General features: G+C 50.5%; 4 protein-coding genes across 10 annotated transcripts; 3 read left to right on the top strand and 1 right to left on the bottom strand.

The window, feature by feature from the left end:
• Positions 1-553: 553 nt before the first annotated feature.
• Positions 554-6949, top strand: Ufc1 (ubiquitin-fold modifier conjugating enzyme 1). The gene is made up of 7 exons (XM_021163238.3): positions 554-732; positions 830-1023; positions 5298-5365; positions 5566-5629; positions 5925-6001; positions 6252-6342; positions 6542-6949. Exons 2-7 carry the CDS (start codon positions 901-903, stop codon positions 6620-6622), a joined length of 504 nt encoding a protein of 167 aa, XP_021018897.1. The 5' UTR covers positions 554-732; positions 830-900; the 3' UTR covers positions 6623-6949.
• Positions 6950-7554: 605 nt separating this feature from the next.
• On the top strand, positions 7555-13476 carry Usp21 (ubiquitin specific peptidase 21). Its single transcript, XM_085842891.1, has 12 exons — positions 7555-7737; positions 8529-9149; positions 9898-9957; positions 10123-10243; positions 10460-10571; positions 10762-10920; positions 11393-11457; positions 11678-11781; positions 11959-12045; positions 12305-12704; positions 12788-12902; positions 13113-13476. Exons 2-10 carry the CDS (start codon positions 8550-8552, stop codon positions 12530-12532), a joined length of 1536 nt encoding a protein of 511 aa, XP_085699017.1. The 5' UTR covers positions 7555-7737; positions 8529-8549; the 3' UTR covers positions 12533-12704; positions 12788-12902; positions 13113-13476.
• A 737-nt stretch (positions 13477-14213) lies between these two features.
• Ppox (protoporphyrinogen oxidase) lies at positions 14214-18411 on the top strand. Of its 6 annotated transcripts, none has more exons than XM_029479292.2 (13): positions 14214-14459; positions 14645-14739; positions 14891-15025; positions 15117-15265; positions 15411-15543; positions 15841-15985; positions 16097-16287; positions 17199-17259; positions 17395-17513; positions 17592-17702; positions 17800-17949; positions 18070-18112; positions 18195-18411. In XM_029479292.2, exons 2-13 carry the CDS (start codon positions 14653-14655, stop codon positions 18329-18331), a joined length of 1461 nt encoding a protein of 486 aa, XP_029335152.1. In that variant the 5' UTR covers positions 14214-14459; positions 14645-14652; the 3' UTR covers positions 18332-18411. The 6 variants fall into 6 exon arrangements, with proteins under 6 accessions (XP_029335152.1, XP_085699000.1, XP_021014757.1 ...); XM_085842874.1 differs by having other exon boundaries at positions 14215-14459; positions 15150-15265; XM_021159098.3 differs by having other exon boundaries at positions 14215-14540; positions 15150-15265.
• An 82-nt stretch (positions 18412-18493) lies between these two features.
• Positions 18494-25584, bottom strand: B4galt3 (beta-1,4-galactosyltransferase 3). 2 transcript variants are annotated; one of them, XM_029479315.2, is made up of 9 exons: positions 25497-25566; positions 25002-25223; positions 24547-24716; positions 23924-24218; positions 22802-23037; positions 21391-21581; positions 21146-21268; positions 19402-19506; positions 18494-19283 (listed from the first exon to the last, which is right to left on the bottom strand). In XM_029479315.2, exons 4-9 carry the CDS (start codon positions 24180-24182, stop codon positions 19010-19012), a joined length of 1188 nt encoding a protein of 395 aa, XP_029335175.1. In that variant the 5' UTR covers positions 24183-24218; positions 24547-24716; positions 25002-25223; positions 25497-25566; the 3' UTR covers positions 18494-19009. The 2 variants fall into 2 exon arrangements, with proteins under 2 accessions (XP_029335175.1, XP_021026295.1); XM_021170636.2 differs by lacking the exon at positions 25002-25223 and having other exon boundaries at positions 25497-25584.
• Between the last annotated feature and the right edge of the window lie 730 nt (positions 25585-26314).

The raw sequence follows: 26314 nt of genomic DNA, 5'->3' as shown, positions 1-26314 counted from the left end.
GACCTTGACTCTTAAGCTCTGGGATAACACATGTGGGCCACCAAGCTTACTAAGGTTTCTTTGTTTCAAATGAATTTAGAAGTTACCCAACCAGCACTTGGGAGACAGAGGCAGGCAGATCTGTGAGTTGGAGGCCAGCCTGGTCTAATAAAAAAACAACAAATTACCAGACGACTTGCCATAGGCTTAGAATAGGCATTCGGTGACTGTTAGTCATTAGGGTGAAGTCATCTAAGAAGAAATCGTTTCTATATACTTAATATATAGCACACACAAGATATTCAGTAACTCTTTGGGAAAAAAAGTTTTATCTTTAAGATGGTTTTAAAACCTAAACAGATTAATTTTGAAATAAGCAATAGCTCCGGGCCATTTTGTATGTGTTAGAGGCAAGTCTCGGGTATATAGGACCCAGTGTCCTTTAAAAAAAACAAACAAGCTTACATACTACCTAATTCAGTTGCGTTAATTATTCAGGGCAGGGATTGAAACTAAGGAAGTCACTCTGAAGAACAATCACGTTAAAATGCGCATCTTAGGAGATAGGACTTTGAAGACAGTCTAGAAAAACCTGAAATTTAAACAACTTTGCTGGTTTGGGAAGGTCTTGAGTTTTTCCCAAGATTGCTTCTGAGCATGAACGGAAGTCGTTCTCTGAGCAGGCTCCGGCGATTTAATGATAGGTGGACAAAGTAACCCTCCTCCATTCTGTTCTTCCGGACGCTCACACCCGTAGGTCAATTTTATTTCCTTACAATAAATAAATAAATAAAAATCGAATGCATTCAGGGACCGCTTTAAAGCCATCTAACGCCTCCTCTTCCCACAGTAAAGATGGCGACGCCGTGAGTAAGTGACAAGCGACTGCACTTCCGCAGTTTTCCTGCGCCCTGGTCCAAGATGGCGGACGAGGCCACTCGGCGGGTCGTGTCTGAGATCCCGGTGCTGAAGACTAACGCCGGACCCCGAGATCGGGAATTGTGGGTGCAGCGACTAAAGGAGGAATATCAGTCCCTGATCCGGGTCAGTTTTACTCCTCTGCTTGACCGCGTAGCAGAGGGGTAGCGAGTAACCAGGTGTCCCCGGGAATTGGCTCCGGGTGGAAGCCGCTTCCGGTTTTAAAGTTTAAATTCTAAATTCATATAAATGCGACAGTTTGGGGGGACTGGGGGCGTTACGGGTGGCCGGAGGGAGGATGCAGAAGAGATTCCGGCTAGGAGCACAGTAGGCTAGACTTTGAAGGGAAAAACAGCAGTATTCCGGGAAGGTGACGTGTCCCTCTCGTACCAGGTGCTTGCTCTGCTGGCTTGTGGTAGGGGATCAAAGTACTTCTTAGCGCCTGAAGTGTCTGTGCTTCACTGCTCTTTCATTCTTCATGATGAAATGGATGGAATGAATGTCAGGACTGAAAACCTAAAGTGTTTAGAGGTAGAGGTGGAGAGAGAGAGATGTTTTTAGTTATAAGTTAGCCATCTTTTCAGCTAATTCCTATTATGGGAAGAGAAAGATTGCCCTCCTTTTGGTGCTTTCTGTCTGCTTCAAAAACCAGTAGATCGCTTGCAGTATATGTTGCCTCACTGAGAAACTGCCTGAGTGCTTGCATGCAAGATGTCCTTGGGTTCCATCTCTGGCACCTCATAAATTGATGAGGCTCATGCGTTCTCCGTACCCAGGATGTGGAGCCAGGTCGTTTTTTAGACTGCATAATGAATTCAAAGCCAGTCTGGACTATACGAGACCCTGCCTCAAACTACAACAATAAAACATATTATTGTGTTACTAGTATCTATTGAGAGTATATAAAACCGAATAAGAATGGCCCTACTGAGGTTGACAGCAACAGTATTAAACTGTGTTTAAGTGGAGAGACAGAGACATAACTAGGGTATTTTGAGAATATGAGGAGAGAGGAGTAAGGTGTAGCGAGGATTCTGGGATTTTGGTTTCTTTAAAACAGAAGCATAAGAATATGTTTTTGTTTTAATCCCAGGTGTGGGGATGTGGCACTGGTTCAAAGCGGCTGACTATAATTTGCCTTGTTCTCGAGCAGAGGCCTGGTTTTGCCAGCTGCAGATGGTTTCTGTGATTGCATGACAATTGGAATTCTGGGAAATGTTCAGAAAGTATATAAATGCTAGAGCTCTGCCAGCATTTGGATGTTGTTGGTCACTCAGGGGGTTGGCTGTGATTTGTTAGTAGTCTTGTTTAAAGAAGAAACAAGAAAGAACTTCGGTATGTCTCCCCTTCTCACTCCTTTTTCTTTCTTGCCTATCTAGTGATAGGGGATGAAGCTGGGGGAATAAAGGGTGGAGAAAACAAACCATAAAGTAGCTAAAACGCCAGCTATGATAAGGCTCTTAGAAGTGGTAAAACATGAATTAAAACTTAAAAGTATAAACACAGGGCCAGAGAGAGATGGCTCAGTTTGTAAAGCACCTTCTGCGAAGCCTAAACAAACCTTAGTTTGATCCATGAAACCCACAGTAGAGGACAACGGGCTCTTCAGGTTGTCCTCTAATCACCACAGGCAACACCTTGGCATACACCGCACACACACACACACACACACACACACACATATTTGCATATGAAACCTAAGGTAGGGGCTGGAGAGATGGCTCAGCGGTTAAGAGCACTGACTGCTCTTCCAAAGGTCCCGAGTTCAATTCCCAGCAACCACATGGTGGCTCACAACCATCCGTAAAGAGATCTGACGCCCCCGCCTCATGTGTCTAAAGATAGCTACAGTGTACTTACCTATAATAATAAATCTTAAAAATAAAAATAAAACCTAAGGTAGGAAAAGGATACTCAAGATGTAAGGACAAGAGTGAAGAAATGGCTCCTTCTGCCCTTGCAGAGGACCTGGTTTGGTTCCCAGCACTTACATGACTGCTTACAACCATCCATAAACTCCAGGTTCAGGGGTTCCGATTCCCTCTTCTAGTCAGCATGAGCAGAGTAATGGATGCCAGCTAGGAACAGCATGGTGTAAGCAGAAAGCCTATAATGTTAGCTTCCGGGATGCTGAGGTAGGAAGAGTGCAGCTAGCTTGGACAGTTTCAAAGCCTTCTTGAGTTGTGTCTTAACATTTTACCGCTGTGAAGAGACACCTTGACCAAGGACAACATTTAATTGGGGCTGGCTTGCAGGTTCAGTCCATTATCATCAAGGAGCATGGCAGCATCTAGGCAGGCATGGTGCAGGAGGAGCTGAGAGTTCTAGACCTTCATCTGAAGGCTGCTAGCAGAATACTCACTTCCAAGCAGCTAGGATGAGGGTCTTAAAGCCCACACCCACAGTGACACACCTGCTCCAACAAGGCCACACCTTCTAATAGTGCCACTCCCTGGGCCAAGCATATACAAATCATCTCAAGTTGTTACAGAATGAGTTCAAGGCCAGCCTCAGCAATTTAGTGAGACTATCAAGAAGGGAACAAAAGTGAAAAGAAAAAAAAAGTAAAATTTGGGCTGGGGCTAAGGCTAGGTGTTACAGTACATACCTATAAACCTAGTACAGGGGAGACAGAGGCAGGAGAATTTCAGTGAGTTTAGTTCCAGCCCTGACTGCTGAGAGACCCTGTAACAGACGAACAGCAGAAACTAGAGTTTATAATCTGCAGGGCATCATGAAAGATTAATAAGGAAAACAAGGGGAAAGGTCAGGAACGAAGGCTGGCGCCTGGCTCAGGTGACTGAGTGAGACTGCCCCTGAAATGGAGAATGTCTGTGGTACTTCGTAGTGAGAATTCTAGAATTAAAAACAAAACAAACAACCACAATCCCAGACATGTTATAAGAATGTGCAGTTTCTTTAATCCCAGGTGTGGGGCTATGGGGCGCTTCGGACTGACAGCAGCTGCTCATGATTTGCCTCAAGCTGTAACAGAGGCATGGTTACGCCAGCTGCAGATAATTTCTGCAATTGTGGGACATTTGAAATTCTGGGAGCTTTTCAGAGGGTACATAAATGTGAGGGCCCCTGAGAGCTGGGGGTTGGGGGGGGTTGCAATTGGTCAGTAGCCATGATCAAAGAAGAAGCAAAAGGAAAGAAATTCGATTCAGGGATTTTCCTAATTCATCTCTCCCCTCTATCCTTGTTTCTCTCCTAGCTAGTGTTAGGGGGTAACACTGAGGAGGGTGTGGATAAAGGGTAAAAAAAGGACCCACACAGTAGCAAAGGCAAGCTACAGTGGTTCATACCTGTTATCCCAGCACTCAGGAGGTGGAGGCAGGAGCATCATCAATCTTAGGGATATAAGGTAGGTTGAGGCCAGCCTGGACAGGAGGCCCTGAAGAGGAAGAGAGGGGACAGTACCCAATCCGGTGGAAGTTCCGGGTTTCTATTTTCTGTTAGGTAGACGTATAAATTGAAGCATACAGTTGGATACTAGGATCTGAATTCTGACAAACTCTTTAAGAGTCACCAGCTTGGGGGCTGCTAATGGAAGTTAGCACAGGGCCGGCCCTCCGGGAATAATGTAGGTAGAAAAATGGGTTTGGGGCTGAAGACAGACACTATTAGAGGTGAGAAAACAACCCCACAAGTCTCCAAATATTTTGTGCTTGCGAATGTTGTAGGGAATATAGGCGTTCTGTTATTTGCTCTGAGAAAGCCCCTAACTTACTCCTTTAGCCTTCATTTCGCTTGTCTCTTTAAAACTGTTAAAAATCAGGCTGGAGAGACGATGGCTCAGCGGTTAAGAGCACTGACTGCTCTTCCATAGGCCCTGAGTTCAATTCCCAGCAACTACATGGTGGCTCACAACCATCTGTAATGGTTGCCCCCTTCTGGTGTGTCTGATGGCTATAGTGTACTCATATAAATAAGATATAAATAAAATTGTTAAAAATCATACTAAACAGGAAAGTAATCATACTTTTTTCGAGACAGGGTTTCTCTGTGTAGCCCTGGCTGTCCTGGAACTCACGCTGCAGACTAGGCTGGCCTTGAACTCAGAAATCTGCCTGCCTCTGCCTCCCAAGCACTGGGAGTAAAGGCGTGCGCCACCACTGCTCGCCCTTTTTTTTTTTTTTTTTTTTTTTTTGACAAGAGGGACTGCCCTTGGCTCCAGTGCCCCTGTGTGTGTGTGTGTGTGTGAGTGTGTGTGTGGTATTTGCTTTTTTGTTTTTCGTGTCAGGGTTTCTCTGTGTAGCTCTTGCTGTCCTGGCTTTGTAGACCAAGCTGGCCTCGAACTGAGAGATCTGCTTGCATCCTGAGTGCTGGGATTAAAGGTGTTCGCCACTCCCCAGCTCCAGCTCCCCTTTCCCTAAGATCTCATTTTCTGTTTTCAGTATGTGGAGAACAACAAGAATTCGGACAATGATTGGTTCCGACTGGAGTCCAACAAGGAAGGGACCCGGTAAGCAGGTCCTTGGGAGGTACGGGTAGGGGCCTCACCTGGCTGAGCAGTCTAGTATCTCATAACTACGTGCCAAAGCCGCCATGCGGCAGTGTAGAGAGTTCCTATTTCCTGACCTGGGAGTCCTGCAGTTTGGTGACCTAAGCAGAGCTGTTGTTTGCATCGGCTAGGAATGGCCTGAGGTTTGGTCTCTGTTGCAGGTGGTTTGGAAAATGCTGGTACATCCACGATTTCCTCAAATATGAGTTCGACATCGAGTTTGAAGTGAGTGTGATAGAATGGGAAGGATGAAGGTTAGTAGAAAAGGCTTGGTGACCTGATGGGTGACAAGCTAACCTTTCAGGAAGGGACCAAATGAAGCTTTTAAAGTGGGAGGGGAAAGCTGAGGTCTGAAGCAGATATGTAACAGTTGCTAATCTCTGTGTCTAGAATCCTGGTGTGTACATGCTGCCTGTGGAGTCTGCGGAACAAGCAGTTCAGCCAAGAGATGCATATGTCTGACTAGGCTTGTTCATTTTTCTCTCGCTTCTGTCTTATTATGGCTTTGTAATTCCTCCAGATTCCTATCACATATCCCACTACTGCTCCGGAAATTGCAGTCCCTGAGCTGGACGGGAAGACAGCAAAGATGTACAGGTAGGACTGGCGAGGAGGTGAGAGAGAGCAAAGGTAGCCTTAGGGAAGAGCCCAAGAGACAATGGTTTCCCCAGAGCCTGCTGCTCTAGAGTCTAGGGGGAGTCCAGCTCTCCTCTGTCAAGCCTAAGCAAAGTGCTTAGCTGGCCTTGTTCTCCATTCTGAGCACTAACAATCTTCCTGTGTTCCCAAGAGGCTGCTCTACGCTAAGACAGTCTCATGTGTCAACGCTTTCCTCTCATCTTTCTCACAGGGGTGGCAAAATATGTCTGACTGATCATTTCAAACCTTTGTGGGCCAGGAATGTGCCTAAATTTGGACTAGCTCATCTCATGGCCCTGGGGGTAAGTTTGTTATTCTTGGTGTATGAGAGGAAGAGGAAGGGATCAGGGATAAGTAATATCCTACACGTAGCTGAGACTAGACATTCCTTGGGCATGTCCTCCTAGGCTCTAGGACCTAGAGTCTCCGGGGAGGAGACTCAGGTGGAACAAGAGGCATGGACTGTGACAGTAACCTCACAGGGTTTCCCTTGCATTGCAGCTGGGTCCTTGGCTGGCAGTGGAAGTCCCCGATCTGATCCAGAAGGGCGTGATCCAGCACAAAGAAAAATGCAGCCAATGAAGGACTACGCCCCTGAGGCCGGACTGAGGGACCATGGCTAGGCTCCATTCCTGTTTGCTCCTTTCTCAGGATTCCTTCAAGGGTCACCTCTGGCTGTTACAAAGTAGCTGGAGGGACAAATAGAAAACCCAACAATAGGGCAAGGTCACAAAGTTTCTAAATGAAACTGTACAGAGAGATGAAAGATTTGGGCCTTGAAATAGGCAGTTTGTATCCCTTCTCCAAGTAGAGCCCTGGAGGCATTTTGGAGGCCTGGGGTGTATCTTACAGCACATAGCTTTTTGGTTTCTGGAGACAACCTGTCAATAAAAGCTGCTTCCCCTGGTAGCCTGTGGTTCTCATTGATGGCTGTTAACAAGGTGAACAAGCAAAACGCGGAGGTACATGAACAACTACACTAGGTTGGGAGGAGGGTATGATAGAAAATCTGGTTTCTTTTCTTGCTGTTGGGGTTCACTTTTGCCCTTTAGCAGTGAACCATGTTTTACTTAACTGCCTGAGCCTACAAAGAAGCTTGAAGAATGAGTTTTACAGGTCGATCGTTCTCTGCCCACTAGGGATCTCCCCACCCTTAGGTGGAGTTGCTCTGTTGGTTTGCTGGCTAGACCTGGACCTGCATGCTGCTTTCACACTGCATCCCTCTTGCTTCCGAAGAATCTGTGTTGCAAGCCCTTGCGTTACTCTTAGACTCTTTGGCTCTTCATCCCTATGGACCATATATGACTGGGTGAGGGGCCTTGGCCTCAGGGACTTGCAGCAATGGTTTAAAGACCACCATCAGGCAGGGCCTGAAACTAGTGGTTCTAAAGTTGGCTGCGTTTCCATGGTGTCGGTCGGGGAGCCGTGGGGGCGGGCTCACGCAAGCGCCGAGGAGGTAGGTGGGAGGATTCCGAGTGTGGGCGCGCAGGCGCCTAAGAGACTGTGAAGCCGGTGGCCGGTGGCCGGGCGGCACCAACAAAGATGGCGGCGGCCCTTGCGGCGGGAGCAAGCTGGGCAACAGCTGCGGCTAAAGCTGCAGCCCGGCCTGCGGGGAGGCTGTTCGGGGGTAGGAGGGGGTGGCCCTGAGCTGGAGCTGGACCCCGGCTGGCCTCCCCCGCCGCCTCACCGGGGGACAGGTATGGGCCGGGACGTTATGGCGGGGTGGGGTGGGAGAACCGAGGGAGGATGGATCCAGACCCCAGAGGACGTTCACCACAAAGGGGGATGCTCGCGGTGTCCAGCGGGGCCTGGGAGAACTGGGCTGGAAGAACGGCATTCTCGGACCGCGGGGAATATGCCGCCGGACCCCGCAGCCAATCAGCAGCCTCGGCCTTTCTGCCCTCGAGGGGGGCGGACCCGGGTAAAACCCTGCTGTGGTGGGAGAGGTGCACAAATTAGGGGTCAAGTAGTTCGTCCTCCATCACAAACCATTGCCCCCCTGGGCTCAGATTCCAAGTAGGATCCCTGAATTGGAAGAGGGAGTGGATTGCAGATCACCCGTTTAATCGGCTTCATTTGCAACCCAGAGGAGCAGGGGTTGAGATTGGAATGCTGTCTTTTGGACTGATTCCTGCGTCCACAGTCCCAGGTCTATGGCACATCCCACTTGACTAACCACATATGGGGAGTTTTTAGATTATAAAAACAGCTGAGATTGAGAGTACCATTGCCTTTTAAATAAATCTGTATTCTATAGAGAGGGGGTGGGGCATGAAAAGGTCAAAATGATGGTCTGCTATTCAATCATTTGTTTATTCAAGGAGTACTAAGTATTTTTCGTATGCCAAACATTGCCAGGTCCTGGAGATGCAAGAACTGATTTTATAAACGTTATATATGCCCTGGGTACATGAAGAAGACAGCTTGCATGATCGCCTGTATCTTATCTCCCTTCCTAATTCAAACGCTGACTCTCTGTTCTTCTCAGGTCCAGCCTGTGGTGCCCACAATGCCCCAGGCTTCTGAGCACCGCCTGGGCCGGACTCGAGAGCCACCTGTCAATGTACAGCCCCGAGTGGGAGCCAAGATACCATTTCCTCCCCGGGCACGCAGCAAGGAGCGCCGAAACCCAGTTCCTGGGCCAAACTCCATGTTACGACCTTTGCCTCCCAGGCCAGGTCCCCCAGATGAAAGGCTCAAGAAACTGGAGCTGGGTCGGGGTCGGACCTCTGGCTCTCGTTCTAGAGGTCCCCTTCGAGCAGATCATGGGGTTCCCCTGCCTGGCTCACCGCCCCCAGCTGTGGCTCTGCCTCTCCCATCCCGGACCAACTTAGCCCGTTCCAAGTCTGTGAGCAGTGGGGACTTGCGTCCAATGGGGATTGCCTTGGGAGGGCACCGTGGCACTGGTGAGCTAGGGGCTGCACTGAGCCGCTTGGCACTCCGGCCTGAGCCACCCACTTTGAGACGTAGTACTTCTCTCCGGCGTCTTGGGGGCTTCCCTGGCCCCCCTACCCTGCTCAGCATACGGACAGAGCCCCCTACTTCCCATGGCTCCTTCCACATGATATCTGCCCGACCTTCTGAGCCTTTCTACTCTGATGACAAGATGGTGAGGACTTGACAACACACATGGTCTCTCCCATGCTCATGTCCCTCTTGCCTTCAACTTTGTCATACTATGGCTTTCCTGTGTTCCCTTCTCCGAGTCCCTTTGTCAACTCCTCATTACACCAGTGGATTCTTGTCTTTTCTGAGACCTTCTAGATCTTATTTTGGGTTGTATGTGATTCTCCAACTTGGTGTGCCATTCTAGTCCCTAGGGAATTAGCCCAACTATTTAGAATTCTTCCTTGGGTCCTTAGGCACTCTCTTTTAAGGCAACATCTCTCCTAGGGCTGGGCCTAGACCTAATTAATCCCTGGAGCTGCGGAGGGGTGGAGTCAAGAGCACCTGTGCTGGTGTGGTTCCCCATTTCCCGAGCTAACTGAGCTAGGCTGCTTGCAGTTGGAGCCAGCAGGAGAGGGTGCAAGAAGGGGCCACGGGGGCAGGAGGGGGATTTGGGGGCAGTAAAGTGGGGGCGGGGAGCAGCTGGGCAACCATGCCAGTGCTTGGGGAGTTGCCTCAGGAGCTGCAGCGCCGGCTAGCTTGGCAGCGGAGTAAATGGGGACTTGGTGTGACAGCCATGGCTGAGTCTGTGGTACACTCAGCTGTGATGGGCTTACTACTCATGACCAGTGAGGTAGGTTGACCAGTGAGGGAAACAGGGTAGAGCTGGGGCACCAGTCGGGTTGGAGAGACATTCGGCAGCATGCCATTGGAAGCGCCAGGTACAATATGACTGTCCTCTGACTTTCTAGGCTCACCACACACTGCTTCTGGGCTCTGGTCATGTTGGCCTCCGAAATCTAGGAAATACAGTAAGAGCCACTTTCCTGTCCTTCTCTGTAAAAGGGATGTGAAATGGTGTTGGGGGTGGAGACAGGCGCAGACCCAGGCGAGGCATGCGGGAGAGCAGGAAGCGCTCTCAGTCCTGCTGGGCACGGTCTGCAAAGGTAACAGCAGTGTCCCCACTGCTTCCCCAGTGCTTTCTGAATGCCGTGCTACAGTGTTTGAGCAGCACAAGGCCTCTTCGAGACTTCTGTCTGCGAAGGGACTTCCGGCAAGAGGTGCCCGGAGGAGGCCGAGCCCAGGAACTCACAGAAGGTGGGCAACAACTCCCGATCCTTCTGTTCTCTCTCCCCCAACCCCTTCAGTTCTATCCTCCCAATACCCATGGCTCCCAGCCCTTCAAGCTGGCAGTTACATCCGTTTTCCCCAGTTTGTTCCTTCCTAGAGATTTTCTAGCCACAGAAGCTCCTCCCGCCTGCCTGCTCTTCTAGACCTTAGCATTGAATCCCTTCCCCACTGTCAAACCAACAGCCTTTGCAGATGTGATTGGTGCCCTCTGGCACCCTGACTCCTGTGAAGCTGTGAATCCCACCCGATTCCGGGCTGTCTTCCAGAAATACGTCCCTTCCTTCTCTGGATACAGGTGGGGAAACTGAGAGAATGGGATTTCTCTCTGGCTCCGGTGGGGGGCGGGGACAAGCGGAGGCTCTGGCAGCAGTGTTGTAAGCCTTGAGATTTCCTACACTGAGGAAATGGGAACCGACATTTGGGCAGGGGGTACTGTGTGGAGCACGAGGGGATGGATCAGATGCCCATATTCTGTCTGGCTGTAGCCAGCAGGATGCCCAAGAGTTCCTGAAGCTCCTCATGGAGCGGTTGCACCTTGAGATCAACCGACGAGGGCGCCGGGCACCGCCGATCTTGGCCAGCGGTCCAGTTCCCTCTCCACCTCGCCGAGGAGGAGGGGCTCTGCATGAAGAACCTGAGTTGAGGTAAGGGTTGTTTCCCCTTGCTCCTCTCCGCAGTACTTCTATCAGCTTTCAGTCATCACCGAACTGAGCTAACCGAAACTGAAATGTAGGGCCTAGGGGAGGCCCTTTAGCACAGAAAAGAAAAAAGGGAGGAAGATGGATATATATATATATATATATATATATATATATATATACACACACACACACATATATATGCATGTGTATATGTATATATATATATATATATATATATATATATATATATATATATATATACACATATATAAGTGTATATGTATGTATGTGTGTCCTTTCATCTTGAATTTCCCCAGAAAGTTCCCAGAGGCACTGCTTACAACTTTGACTAGGAATTTAGGGAAGGAGCTGGTATGAGGACAGGGACCAGGGTTCCGTGGATAATTTCTGTGGTTGGGGCCGCCCAGTACTACAGCTGTCTCACAGGTTGCTCCCTTCCCTTGCTCTGTGGCAGTGATGACGACCGAGCCAACTTAATGTGGAAGCGCTACCTGGAGCGAGAAGACAGCAAGATTGTGGGTGGGTATGCAGTGGGGCAGCACAGTGGGAGCTGGGGCTCGGGAGAAGGAAGCGTGGGGGCAAGGTCAGATGCCAAGGATGTGAAATGCTGTGTGGCGCTGAGTGGCAGTGCTGTATTGGAAAGGCAGGTCAGAGGCACGGGGAGAGTCAGTGTTCTAGGAGAGTGAGCACTTTAGGCATCTAACGGTGACTTCTTCTCCTGCCTTTTGCTTCTACCTAGACCTGTTTGTGGGCCAGTTGAAAAGTTGCCTCAAGTGCCAGGCCTGTGGGTATCGCTCCACGACCTTCGAGGTTTTTTGTGACCTGTCCCTGCCCATCCCCAAGGTGGGATTCCAGTAGATTCCAGGGGTGGATGGAACATGGGTTCTGTGACCCACCCCTCCCCACTTCTAAGTGTGGGTGGGAACTGTGTGGGTCTCTAAAGCAGAATTAAAGCCTGGATTAAAAAAAAAAAAAAGGAAACTCAGAACATGCTGACCCTCACTTCCCCTTTCCCCCTAGAAAGGATTTGCTGGGGGCAAAGTGTCTTTGCGGGATTGCTTCAGCCTTTTCACCAAGGAGGAAGAGCTAGAGTCGGAGAATGCCCCGGTATGTGAGACTTTAACGGGGGAGACCTGGGAGGGTTTGTCTGAATAAAGGGAAATGCATGTCTCCTTGATTTGGGAATAACAGTTACTTGTTTGGGTGTGTGTTGGGGGGTCTCAGGTATGTCCTGGTATACCTAGGCTATAGGGGGAGGGGCAAAGCAATGAGAAACATAACTAAATTTATGTGTTAAGTTGGGGGTGTCAGAAAAAGCAACTTAGGTGAGGGCACCCTGACCTAACACTAGTTGCTCTTTATTTAGGTGTGTGACCGATGTCGGCAGAAAACGAGAAGTACCAAAAAGTTGACAGTACAAAGATTCCCCCGAATCCTCGTGCTCCATATCCTAATCTTCAAGTTCTTATTTCTCTTAGGGTATCTCCCATACAGTGTTTCCTCGCCTTCATTTGAGTTTCCCTTAGGGAAAACCTGCCACCCTGACTTTCTCTGCCACCTTTCAGGATGTGTTTGGGGGAATGGAGGGTACTGAATTTATTACTGCAGTCCCCCCTAGAGACCCTTAACCTCCCCAGTGCTCCTTAACCAGGGCTTAGATCTGAACCGATTTTCCACCTCCCGAGGCTCCATCAAGAAAAGTTCAGTAGGTGTAGACTTCCCACTGCAGCGACTAAGCCTAGGGGACTTTGCCAGCGACAAAGCGGGTGAGTCCGGCAGGGAAGCTCCTAAACAGTCTTCAGGAGGGAGACACAACTGGGTGTGGAAACTGATGCTATTTAACCCGCAGGAAGCCCTGTCTACCAGCTGTATGCCCTTTGCAACCACTCGGGTAGTGTCCACTATGGCCACTACACAGCCCTGTGCCGGTGCCAGACTGGTTGGCATGTCTACAATGACTCCCGGTGAGAACAGCCTCTTATTCAACTCCTGCCCACTCCCACTGCCCCCCCACCCCCCCACCCCCAGCTCCGAAAAGATAAGTTCCTGACAAAGGATAGGTGGAGAGTCTCTCCTGATCTCTACCTGGCTACTCTACATTGATCTTGTGGGATGGAGGGGGAAATCTACAAAAATGATCACTGACCACAGCCATGTCCCGTTTCTCTTCTCAGCGTCTCCCCTGTCAGTGAAAATCAGGTGGCATCCAGTGAGGGCTACGTGCTGTTCTACCAATTGATGCAGGAACCACTTCGGTGCCTGTGACACCATCTTGAAGCCCTGGCACCTGTGAAAACCTTCCCAACACCCTTAAGCCCCCAGGCTCCCCAGTTACCTCACAGACGTCTATTTTTGTGTCTTTTTAATCGGGGAGGGGAGGAGGGTTGGTTGTAGCTCCCGTTATTTTTTTTATTAAGAAGTACCCTTCCGCCTTGTTTTCCTGTCCCATGTACAGAAACCACCAGACCCTTGACCATGTACAGCCCCCAGAACCTCTGCAATCTCACTTTTTTTGTGAATAAATTTATTAAGAAAAAAGTGATGTTCATGTTTGTATTTGTGGGTAAGAGGGAATGGATATCTAGAACTTTGGTTCAATTGGAGCCTTTCTGTCTCTGGACAGGTGGGGGCGCTCTCACAGCAGAAGGAAAAGAACAGGGATTGAGCTGGCCCCAGCCTTGGACCCAAACACTGAGTTTAGTGGAACTAGGCAGACAAACCTTGAGACCTGTGAAGTTGCGGGAAAGCCTGAAACTAGAGTGCAGGCATTGGCACGCCGGTTTTTCCTGAGAGGGGGACTGCCCCTCGAGGGCAAGTCACCCAAGGACCCCTGTTGACAAACACTGGTACCGTTGCCGGGCGGCCCTTGCTCCCGTAGGCCCTGTCTGTTGCTAACATCAAGGAGCTGTTTATGGAGCCTTCTCCCCACGGACTGGCCTCCAAGTGTCTCTCTCTTTCTCCCTAACTAAAGCTCGTGGGGCTCTCCCACCTCCAGGGTTTTCACCACAGACCTGGGAAGCTTGAGCTGGGGAATGCTCAAGGATTTCGCTGTCCTGTCCCTGGGGAAGGCAGTGCCGGTTACTGCAACTAACCCCGATTAGGACACGAACAGGTTAACCCGCTCCACGGAACTGACTCCGAAAGCGGCTGTTGCTCCTCTGGTAGCGTCACTGCCAATATGGTGTTTTCATTGGTGAATGTATCCAGAGCTTACCAATCCAGAACCCGCACTCCAAGACTCACCAATCAAGAAGCAGGAAAGTGAAACGCGGCCACGCAGGCCGCCAGAAAGGAATCGACGGAGAGTCGGAGGGACCCTAAAAGTTAGGGGCGGGGATACCAGACTTGAACCTGCTCACCAGCTGAGGCTGGAAAAACCGAGTGCTGCAGAATTCTGGCCTCCGAAGGGTTTGAGCTGGGGAGATAGCGTGGGCGTGGCCCTTATCTGCACACGGACAGGATGGACTGCTCCTAGGGCCTCTATCAGTCACTCACTTTCTCGGGTTCCCCCTATCTCGTGGGTAAGTTCTGGCCTCAGAACGAAGACCTTACTCGTCCACCAGCACGTACACGCGCGCCCTGCATTAGTTGTTCATAAATCAGTAAGTGTCCAGAAGTGGGGTATGGGACCTGTGGGGGTTTCTGCAGTTGTAAAACAGGGTGCTCCCCTGCCCCGTTCTCCTGGGGTATCTTGACCTTTTCCCAGGCCTTACGATGGGCCGGACTGTGATAGTACTTGGCGGAGGTATCAGCGGATTGGCCGCAAGTTATCATCTGATCCGAGGCCCCAGTCCTCCTAAGGTGAGTCCCCACTAGTACCAGAGAAAGACTCCTTCAATACTCTTGATATTTACAGCAAAAGCCGCATAGATTTTTGTCCCGTGAAATAAGCACTTCCCCCGATCCCCAGTCCCTTTGCCCTGTGCCGACAGTGCTTCACTTTTGGCGCCAGGTGATCTTAGTGGAGGGCAGCAAACGTTTGGGAGGATGGATCCGCTCAATCCGAGGATCAAATGGTGCGATCTTTGAACTTGGACCTCGAGGAATTAGGCCGGCTGGAGCCCTGGGAGCCCGGACCCTGCTCCTGGTGAGCGTCTTGTGGAATGGGTAGGACAGGTAGTGGAGGAGAGTTCTCCTAAGGGACGGAGTTGCAGAGAGGAAAAACAGTTTTTCCTTAGTTTCTCCTCTTCCTGAGGGCTTGTGGAGAGCAGGTTTCTGAACTTGGCTTGGAGTCTGAAGTCTTGCCTGTCCGAGGGGATCACCCAGCTGCCCAGAACAGGTTCCTGTATGTAGGCGGTACCCTGCACCCCCTACCCTCCGGCCTCAGGTAACACCTCACTATTACACACCCCCTCCTTTCGCTCCCTGCCAGGCCTTCCAGCCACAGGGGGTCAAATGGCTGAAAATAACCCTCTGGAGCCGGAAAGGTGAATCTGGGAGTTTTCTTTTCAACCATGCCTTCCTCCATGCAGGGGGCTACTCCGTCCTTCACCCCCCTTCTCAAAACCTCTGTTTTGGGCTGGGTTGAGGGAGTTGCTGAAGCCCAGGGGCAAAGAACCTGATGAAACTGTGCACAGTTTTGCCCAGCGCCGCCTTGGACCTGAGGTGACATTGCTCAGAGGTGGTCTCAAACCTCTCCCCTCCTGTTGCTGAGTCTCTAACTCAGACTTAACCCCGGGGACTCTTGTATCATTTAGGAATGTCCTCTATCTATTGCTGGAATCTCCAAAACTCAGTGTTGGGAATAAATGCCTTCCTTTCCTTTCCATCCTTTTGTTACAGTGGGAACATCTCCAACCCAAACAAACTCTCTCCTTCCCTTAGTCTCTCACAAGCAGGGTCAATGGAAATCAGTCAGGGTGGCTTATTCCTTGGTCCCTCAGTCCCAGTCTTACCCTTAAGGTGGCGTCTTTAGCCATGGACAGTCTTTGCCGAGGAGTGTTTGCTGGCAACAGCCGTGAGCTCAGCATCCGGTCCTGCTTTCCCAGTCTCTTCCAAGCTGAACAAACCCACCGGTCCATATTGCTGGGGCTGCTGCTGGGTGCAGGTGAGGGGCGGCATTGATTGGTTCAGAGGGTGAAAAAAAAAAAACCCGAGGACAAACTGAGGTACTGTGTACAAGGGGTACTAGTTTAATCTTTTACCCCACTCCTTTTAGGACAGAGTCCCCAGCCGGATTCCTCACTAATTCGACAGGCCCGGGCTGAGCGATGGAGCCAGTGGTCACTCCGTGGAGGGCTGGAGGTGTTGCCCCAGGCCCTTCACAATTACCTAGCAAGTAAAGGGGTCACTGTCCTCAGTGGGCAGCCAGTCTGCCGGCTCAGCCTTCAGCCAGAAGGGCGCTGGAAGGTAGGAGAACCCTCTGGAGTGTAGCGAACCTACATCAGTGTTACTGCTTTTGTTGTTGTTATATCGGGGATTGCAAAATTTCACCTGGCAAAAAGTTTCATATGCAAATGTGCATGACCTGATTTTATAGCAAAATAGGCCCTCAGCGGGGGCTGGGGGCTTATTTGCTCAATATCCATTTCTTTAAGTTTGGTCTAAGCTTTTAAAACATCATGATACCATTTCCTCAGATGGCGGCCACCATTCTAACACTCTGTCCCCTACTAGTTGCCATGGCTGCACTCACACATCAGTCACAAGACTCATAAAGGCTTTGCTAAGCCCTGCAGTATTCCTCGGATAGGTCTGCCTTCTAGGTCAACGATACCTTTTTGTCCATAAATGTCTTCCTCTGGGAAGAGAGAAAGCTGAAGGAAGAGCTCAGCAGTTGCGAGCATGCACTGCCTTTGCAGAGGGCCTGACCTCCACAGGCACTCACACTCACCACTCACGCGTACACATCCACAGACTATGGCACCATCTTTGTCAGAGTGGCTGACCAGGTCAGGTTAAACCCTTAGCATTGGACGTACTGTTTTCCTGCCTTAGGGAAGCTCTGTAGATACTGGCTACCTCAGGTTGCTAGGCTCTATTTGTGAACCTTCCTCAGAATGCCCTTAGGTAAAGCCTGTGAGCGGAAGTAGTGCTGACAGGGACAGAGCCACTCACCTTCACTGAACATTCCATAGCAGCCGCACTTTCTGGATTACACAGAGGGTTTCTTGGTTTTTGAAGTGATCTTGTCACTCAAATTCTTCATCCTGGGTCAGCACCCAGTCTTCCCTACCTCTTGAGTACCTCAGAAACTGAGGCAGCAAATCTCACCTTCCCCCCCCTCATAACACCGTCTTTCAAGTGTTCTTCTCACTCAGGTGTCTCTAGGGGACAGCAGTCTGGAGGCTGACCACATTATAAGTGCCATTCCAGCTTCAGGTAATGGGACATCCCTTCCCTTTCCCTAGCCATCAAGGGGACAATAGTATGCCTTCATATGCCAGCAGGGCCACACAGGCTCCTGGGTTAGGCTGGTAAGACAGAGCTAGCCTAGAATGAACGCCTGCTCTCCAGAGCTCAGCAAGCTGCTCCCTGCCGAGGCTGCACCTCTAGCTCGAATCCTGAGTACCATCAAGGCAGTGTCTGTTGCTGTGGTTAATCTGCAGTACCGAGGAGCTTGTCTGCCTGTCCAGGTATAAGAGGAAGAAGAGTGGAGACATGGGCTCGGTGACAGCCATTCCTTTGTGACCCACAGACATCTTCTTCTCCAGGGATTTGGGCATTTGGTGCCATCGTCAGAAGACCCAACTGTCCTGGGAATTGTGTACGACTCGGTGGCTTTTCCTGAACAGGATGGGAACCCCCCAGGCCTCCGAGTGACTGTGAGAGGAAGCGTGGCTTGGGGTGGAGTGTCCATGGGGCTTCTCTGTGCTGCAGAATAGGCAAGGGCGGGCTGGTCAGTGCTGCGTCTCCTCGTAGGTGATGTTGGGAGGTTACTGGCTACAGAAGCTAAAAGCTGAGGGCCACCAACTGTCTCCAGAGCTGTTCCAGCAACAAGCCCAGGAGGCAGCCGCCACACAGTTAGGACTGAAAGAACCACCAAGCCACTGCCTGGTCCATCTACACAAGGTGAGTCAAACTCTTACTCATTCCCCACTGAAAGCCCTGAAAGTGACGACAGGCATGTTAATCGAGCCAAGGGCTCGGAAGTCACTCATAAACTTTCCCTTGCATCTTCTCTCTCCTTAGAACTGTATCCCTCAGTATACAATAGGCCACTGGCAAAAACTAGGTAAGCTGGGCAGGCTGCTGGACGAGCGGCTGTGCTGAGGGTGTCAGACCTCAGCTAAAACGCTTTCACCCTTACCTTTCAGACTCAGCTATGCAATTCCTGACGGCCCAGAGGTTGCCCCTGACTTTGGCTGGAGCCTCCTATGAGGGGGTCGCTGTCAATGACTGTATAGAGAGTGGGCGCCAGGCAGCAGTTGCTGTCCTGGGCACAGAATCTTAACAGCTGACAAGCCCCCTGCCCCCCCCCCATTTCCTACTCATGAAAGTAAAAGTTGGTAGAGCTTGGTTTGCTCTTTACTATTCTGTCACCCTATAGACTTGTCAGGGATGAGGGTGGTGGGAGAGGATTAAGTGGCCTGAGATGCAGAAATCACAAGCAAAGGTGAGACAAAGTCCTTTATTAGAAAAGATATCAAAATCCCAGCCTTCGCCCCTCCGGGGCCAAGACCAGAGGAGGAGCAGCCATTCCAGCACTCGCAGGAAATGCCCGGCTAGGGTTTTCCTCCACCAGACAGCTTCTTAGGAACCATAAATAGAATAAATATTCACAGAGGTCCCAGGAGAAGCCAGGTCACTCTTGGAAAAGAGTAATGTCCATGGACGAGGAAGGGACTTGGGGTCCAGCCCTGCTCCTACCCCAGGGGCAGAGGACTCCCAGGATTTGTCACATAAAATGACATCAAAGATTCACAGTCATAAGCCCTGACAGGTGACCCCTAGAAAGAGGAACCTCCAGGTCTAGAGGAGCCCAGCTCCAATCTAGCAGTGAGGAGAGGTCCCTGCCCCCTAGCACAGCACTAGAGTTAATTCCCTCACATCCCTCTGAGAGCAGTGAGGAGCAGAGGCGTGAGGGACACAACCGCTCCGATTCAGTCTCATGATTACAGTGGGCAGAGAATCAGTGTGAGCCACGGGGAGCTGTGTGGTTGGCAGTGGGCAGAGGGCCAGGCCTAGCTGGGGGCCGGCGTTGCAGCATCTCTTGACGGAAGGCCTGGGAGGAACCTGGTGGGTATCGGGGACCAGAGGGAGACCGGGGACCCCGAGGGTCAGTCCCGATGTCTGCAGTGATGTTGGTATAGAGAGGACCCAGCTCTCTTGCCAGCAGTCGGTACGTTAGTGAGTTCATTCCATCTTGTGTCCAAGAATTCTGGGTACGGACCAGGAGGTCAAATCTGAGGGTGAGAAGTCGTAAGATTAAGATCTCAGAGGAAGAGTCTGGAATTCAGGGACATTTAAGAGTGTCCTAGAGAGATAGGAAACCCGAGAATCCAACAAACATTTCCTTCCTACCTGTGGGGATTTTCCTCATTTCCTTTATCCCCTCTGTGCTTCACCATCTTATAGTGTCCCACAGAGGTGGGTGGTCGAGAGATCTTCATCCCAGCCAGGCGGACCCTGTGAGAAAAGTGAAAAAAGTGAGAAAAGTCTTGGAGGCGCTCAAGTGGAAAACTGCTGCTGTCGGGTGAATGGGAAAAGTAGACCCACTAAGGAAGGGATGGCCTGGGCTGGGGCATAGGCTGGGGGACACAAAGAGTGGTGGCATAGGCTGGGGCATACAGAGAGTGGTGGCATAGGCTGGGGCACACAGAGAGCAATGGCACAGGCCGGGGCACACAGAGAGCAGTGGCACAGGCCAGGGCACACAGAGCAATGGCATAGGCCGGGGCACACAGAGAGATGGCATAGGCTGGCACAGAGTGGTGGCATAGGCTGGAGCACACAGAGAGTGATGGTATAGGCTGGGGCACAGAAAGAAATTTTACTTGTCTGGCAAGGAAGAATAAATAAATACTGCCAACATGTCAAGGCGGGACAAAAGCAAATAGAAAGAAGGTAAGGCTGTGTAAGTCCGCAGGGCGTGGTGCCAGGTGCCCTGGGGCCTTACAACAACTGGCAAAGGTAGATTCTTAATTCTTGCATCTGCTTTCTAAATGGCTCCTAGAAACCACCTGTGGAGTCTTGGGAGAATAGAGAAAGGGGCCCTTTTGTCTAAAGTATGGAAAAGGCAGACCCAAACCCAGCCATCTCCGTCTCTTGTTGGCGCTGGGCATTGAAAGCGGGGCTTAAGGATGCTAAGCACACACTTGACCACCAAGCTGCCTCCCTAGCTGAGCAATTCTTACTTAGAAATAGTGTCTAAACTACCCAGCTCCTTCCCAACTGCTGCCATGTGGGAAAGAGCAGAGTGGCAGCAGACGGATGAGCCGGACCTTAAAACAAGCCAGACCTGAAACACAGAGGCAAGAGGTGACGGTGGTTTGAAATGAAAAAAATACATCTAGGATTTTCAGAACATGAAATATCCACACGGAGATGAGAAATCACATAAAGATGTCATTTCAGGGGACATAAGGGGAGGGAGGCAATGGTTGCAGCATACCAAGCTCAAACGTACTACACACAAAACCAGTTCACTGGAGGCTAAAGGTAAGGAATGTTTCACATGCTAAGAAGTGAGTTGGCATTATGCAAATCAGCCCCCCCAGTCCCCCCCCCCCAACAACAACAATAAAAAGATGGGCAGGCAGTGGTGCTGCATGCCTTTAATACCAGCACTCTGGAGGCAGAGGCAGGTGGATTCTGTGAGTTCAAGACTAGCCTGGTCTACATTATGAGTTCCAGGATACCAAGGGCTACACAGAAACCCTGTCTCATAAGACCAAACAAAACCAAAACCAAACAAGGGTGATCTGGGGCTCTAGGGAGCGGGACCCCTTCCCCCCATTCTCACAGAAGTAGTTTCTTTGGAAATCTAGGAAAACAAAGAACTAACTTGTCTTTCAGGCCCCTTCCTGAGATCTAGAATTTCATATTCCATATTTCCGATTGACCTTCCCCCCTTTACCAAGACTATCATCCACCGGATCTACCTAGAAAACGGAAATTTGGCAGAATGAGCAGCGATGGGCAAAAGCCTGCCCTGAGGGGACCAGGTCAAAGGGGAGAGTGGGCTTGGTGCAGAACCAAGAGGCTCAGGGGTTGTGTGGAAAACTGTGGTCAGGGTTTGAGAAAGAGATGTGGCAAGGAGTCTGACCTGGTAGCAATGTCGTCATCTTCGCCACCCCAGCCCCAGTACTCGTTGGGGAAGCCGTTCATCTTCAGGTACTGGTCGGGAGTGAGCGCTGAAACTCCGCCAAAGTACTGGGGGTACGGGAGGCTAAGGACAAAAAGATCCCTGCGGTTCACAAATTTGAACAGCCATCCCTACCCACAATCCTCTCTGCTCTCATTCTACAAAGTTGGTTTCCCTACTTTTTAATGCCCTTCCATGCCCTCTACCTGTATCCAAACTTGTTCATGGCAACAGCAACGTGGCGGGGTCCCCGGGGGTCGCACACATACAGGTTATGGTCGTTTTCTGGAAGGAGGTCCACATCGTGTAAGAACAAGCAGTCCCATTCTTCATCACGAAGGGCTTCCCTCACCCCTACGTTCAGCAGCTTTGCCCTGTTAAACGTTCCATTTCCAGCCTAGAAGATAGCGAAGGGGGAGCAGGCTATGCGCGGAGAAAGCAGACTGCATTTGTGCCAAAGTGAAGAGAGCACCCAAGCAGGAGATGGGGCCCAGAGAAGGAAGAACAAGATCAACCGCTGAGCATGGTGGGACCTGAATAATTCTAGCACTCAGGGGGCCGAGACAGGAAGACTCTGAGTTGACTAAAAACTAAACAAGGCCCGGAGGTGGGGCTCATTTGGCAGAGTGTTATCCAGCATTCATTAAGCCTTCAGCACAGTCTGACCCGGCACCATGTAAAAGCGAGCAAGGTAGCATGTAGCATGTGCAGTGGGAAGGTAGATACGGGAGGAGCAGAAATTAAAGGTCACCCTCAGCTACATGAGACCCAATCTCAGAAAACGAAACAAAACCCAACCACTTTTTTTGATTTAGTTATTCAAATTAAAACTTTTCTTGCCGGTCGTGGTGGCTCACACCTTTAATCCCAGCACTCGGGAGGCAGAGGTGGGTGGATTTCTGAGTTCGAGGCCAGCCTGGTCTACAAAGTGAGTTCCAGGACAGCCAGGGCTACACAGAGAAACTCTGTCTCGAAAAACCAAAAAAACCTTTTCTTACATATCAGCGTGTACCTGACATTCAGTTTCTTCAATTGCTAACAATCATATATGATAGTTGTTAATTGGCTTCTGCTGTTTGTCTCATGTCAAAGAAACATCTTCCTCAAGACAATATATGTCAGCAGTTGCAGGGCTGGAGACATGGGCTCAGCAGTTAAGAGCATTTGTTGTTCTGGTAGAGGACAGGACCCAGGTTCAATTCCCAGCACCCACACAGTTCACATGGCTCACAACCATCAGAAACTCCAGTTCCAGGAAACGATGTCCTTTTCTGACCTCCTCAGGCACCAAGCATGCAGGTGGCGCACCTACAGATAGGCCGGCAAAACACTCGTACACAAAATAAACTTAGTAAATCTTTTTTTTTTTTTTTGATAAAGAACAAGTATTTCAGTTCATCCTTGACCAGTTTCAAGTTTGCATAAGCCACTCAACAAAGAAAAAAAATCATAGAAAAAATACAGGAACGTAGGAATACCCTCACAGAATAAGCATGGGTCTAACGTGGTAAGAAGAGAAAGGCTGGATGCTTCTCCGTTATCTATTGTCCAGTCTTACAGTTACCCCACAGACCCACTAGATGAAAGAAGAGACATTTGAGGTGGAGAAGGGGATACCTGATGGATGACATAGATGCCGTACGCAAGCTGCTGGCGCTGCAGGAAAGGGTGCAGGTGATAGAGCAGCAGCCGAAGGTGGTGCTCCCGGGCACGATGGGGCACAATTATGGCTGTTCGGGAGCGAGGCTCACACCCTGCAGGCCGGTACCGGCCCCCTGATTCCACCCGGGGATTCCGCTCCACAATCTCTGCTAGCGACGGCACCGGGCTAAAGGATACTGACACAGGACCCACTGTTGGTAGGGAAAGGCAAGGTCAGAAATCGGAGGCACAGGGACAAAATGCGTATCAGGACCTGAGAAGAGGTTTGGAGAAAACATCCTGATTCTGAGCTCAGTTTCCCAGCAGCTCACTCAGAAAATCTAACAAGTCTCTGATTTCCCGTCATGAAGACTGTTCCTGGAAGCCAAACAACTGCAGCAAGGCAGGCTCTACCTTAGACTAATCTCGGGCTTCTTTTAGGGAACTATGTAACTTCCTCTTGTCCCACACTGAAGCTACAAGAGAAGACCAAAAGGAACTACCCAATTAAGCCAAGACTCATCTACAGGGGAAATGATTGCCATCCTAGGGCATGAAGAGCCCATACAATGGGCAGGCTGTGGGAAGCAAGTGACCCGAGAGCCTGCCTACCTCTTTTTTTTTTTTTTTTTTTTTTGGTTTTTCGAGACAGGGTTTCTCTGTATAGCTCTGGCTGTCCTGGAACTCACTTTGTAGACCAGGCTGGCCTCGAACTCAGAAATCCACCTGCCTCTGCCTCCCAAGTGCTGGGATTAAAGGCGTGCGCCACCACCGCCCGGCTTTTTTTTTTTTAAGATTTATTTATTATATGTAAGTACACTGTAGCTGTCTTCAGACACTCCAGAAGAGGGAGTCAGATCTCGTTGCGGATGGTTGTGAGCCACCATGTGGTTGCTGGGATTTGAACTCTGGACCTTCGGAAGAGCAGTCGGGTGCTCTTACCCACTGAGCCATCTCACCAGCCCCGCCTGCCTACCTCTTAATTCACAACATTGGCCCACCTTAGAGTCCATTAGACTAAGGCTCACTGCATGCCTGCCCAAGACTCCCTGCCCCCAAACCTTGTTCTCTTCTTCACCTTCTTTCCTTTCTACTCACCTAAGAAGGGTGATCTTTCTGGACAGTAGGGCAAAGCTTGAGCTGGAGGAACCCCTGCAGCTCCAGGGGCTGCAGGCAAGTGACTGAGGTTACTATAGACATCGTGGGGGTGAGAATAGTCGAATGTTGGGCCCGGATCTCGACCAAACAGGGCACTAAGACTTCGGAAGCCCCCTAGTGACAGATACATCATCACTGCCAGTTGGGAGCCCACAAGCAGGGCCAATGTACAGGGTCTCTCCAGCAGCCTCCGCAACATCCTGACTTGAGAGCTAGGTAAGGAGTGAAGGGATTTCTGGAAGCAAACAGGAAGAGAGCAAGCCAGAAGAGACATCAGCAGCAGGTAAGGAGATGAAAGCGAGGCCAGGGAAAGGAAGGGGAAAAAAAAAAAAAAAAACAGGCAGGGAACAAAGTCACAGAAAGGAACACTGGTGTGATCAATCAAAAATAAATAACAATAAAAAAGGAAGGTAAGCAACTACCAGCAAGTTTCATCCACTTCTCCCAAAGCACTCCCAGCAGCTACTCTGTATCTCTACCCTCAAGAAGGCTTACATCATTCAAGTCCCAAGTCCACTTCAGAAGTCCTTTCAGGCTTCCTGAGGGAAGAGACACACACGCACCTGTGTTCAAGCTGTCTTCTTCCGGATCGTGGGGGCTCCAGGAGGTCCCCGGGGAGCAGAGATATGAGGCATTATCTCAAATTGGAATTGTCACAGAGGCCAGAAAAAAGCATTCCAACAGCCAATTTGGAACCAGCGGGAACCAGAAATGAGCAAGGATAACCAGTCACCTGTACAACAGAGTTCGGGAAGAAACAACTTTGCCATCATGGGAAGTGAGGGAAAGTGATTGGAAAGTGAAAGTTCCTAGGTTCTCAGGTTACCTGCAGCTGGGTTGTGTCAGGTCCGTAACTAACCCTCTATACTCCAACAAAACGAGCTGGTTTGGGCGTGGGGACAGAGAAATGAATGAAGGCACCAAACAACAGCAACCCCAACTATTAGAGAGGCAAGACATACGTAACGGGACTTTGGAGTGGCCAGAAAACAGAACAAAATAGGGAACAGGTTCTTACTGTTCTTTAGGTGCCGGGGAGCGCCTCCGCAGGTATAGGGTGCTTGGTCACCTGGGAGCCGCTGGCAACAGCTCTGGAGCGTGGCCCGGAGAAGGGTGGAGGTGGCGTCCTCTCCCCTTCCACCTTTCCTAGCACTAATGGGGGTGGGGAGGAGCGTTCCAGGTGAAGGGACCAGAGCGGAAGGGCTGGGACAGGATCGGCCCAGGATCTGGGCCCGCTCACCTGGAAGGGCGTGGTCGGTCAGAGCCTTGCACGCGGAGGGACGGGGATTAGAACCCTATTCTCCTCGAACACGCCCATCCCACCCCGGTCTCTTGTGCTTGCCCCTACGGTGCAAAGTGAAAGCAACCGGCCCGCGTCCACATTTCCATCCGAGACCCTGTCCGTGCTCAATCTGATTTTTTAGCCTTGACTCAGAACTTCTTCTCTTCCCGCCCCCGACCTCCCCAACCTTTCTCCGAGGACTCTCTCTCCGTGGTCCCCAGCCCACCATACCTGGTCTGCTCCCCGTCGTCACCGCCACCCGGACAACCGGGCAGGTATCGCTGCAGCCATCTTGGAAGCGGGCGCTGGGGCGGGGCCTGACGTCACGGGGCGGGGCCTCGGGGGATCCAGGCGCAGAGGCCCCCCCACCTCCAAGCCTGCCAGTCCTTAGTGGGTGGCCCGCATCGCGGAGGAGCACATGGGTGGTGCGAGAAGCCTCAGATCTCGGTGCTTCCTCTGGACTTCGCAGTCTTCTAACGGGGTTCCATTGCCCACCTCAGTTTTAAAAACCCAGCAGCTCAAAGCCCTTGTTTTTCAGTAAAGCTAAGAGACACTTTCTCCGTTTCGGACTACCTCACCCAGGGATCAGCTGAAGCCTTACCCCAGGGTGTTAATGGCGTCCGCTGGAGTCTAGTGCTACTTAGTATCAAAGTTGTTCCTCACTAAAGCTACTGTAACACGCATTCTGTATCCCCATGGTATCTCACAGGCCTTGAAATGGAAGTTAGCGAACAATGAAACATACAACGTGGAGGGAAAGGCAGCATAGGCTCCGATGTAAATATGTTTTCCTAGATATTAGACTAAAATAGACACTACAACGATATATTTAATCCTGTGACTTACTGTTTACTTACTCCAGCCCCTAGCTTACTGTTTTTTAGAAACAAATATTTATTGCTGAGGAAACAATAAAACCAATTACTTGGGGTGTCTGCCTCAAACAGAGCACCATCTCCTGCGGTGTGGGGGCTGCTGGCCGGGAGAGTGCGGAGGGGCTACATACAAACAGTACAAGCAATGATCATAATGACCCAGAAAGGTCACCT

Source organism: Mus caroli, unplaced genomic scaffold (assembly GCF_978045245.1).
Source record: "Mus caroli unplaced genomic scaffold, Mus_caroli_1 scaffold_1, whole genome shotgun sequence".
NCBI lineage: Eukaryota > Metazoa > Chordata > Mammalia > Rodentia > Muridae > Mus > Mus caroli.
The sequence above is the reverse complement of the archived record's forward strand: the minus strand, read 5'-3'. Positions and strand labels throughout refer to the sequence as shown.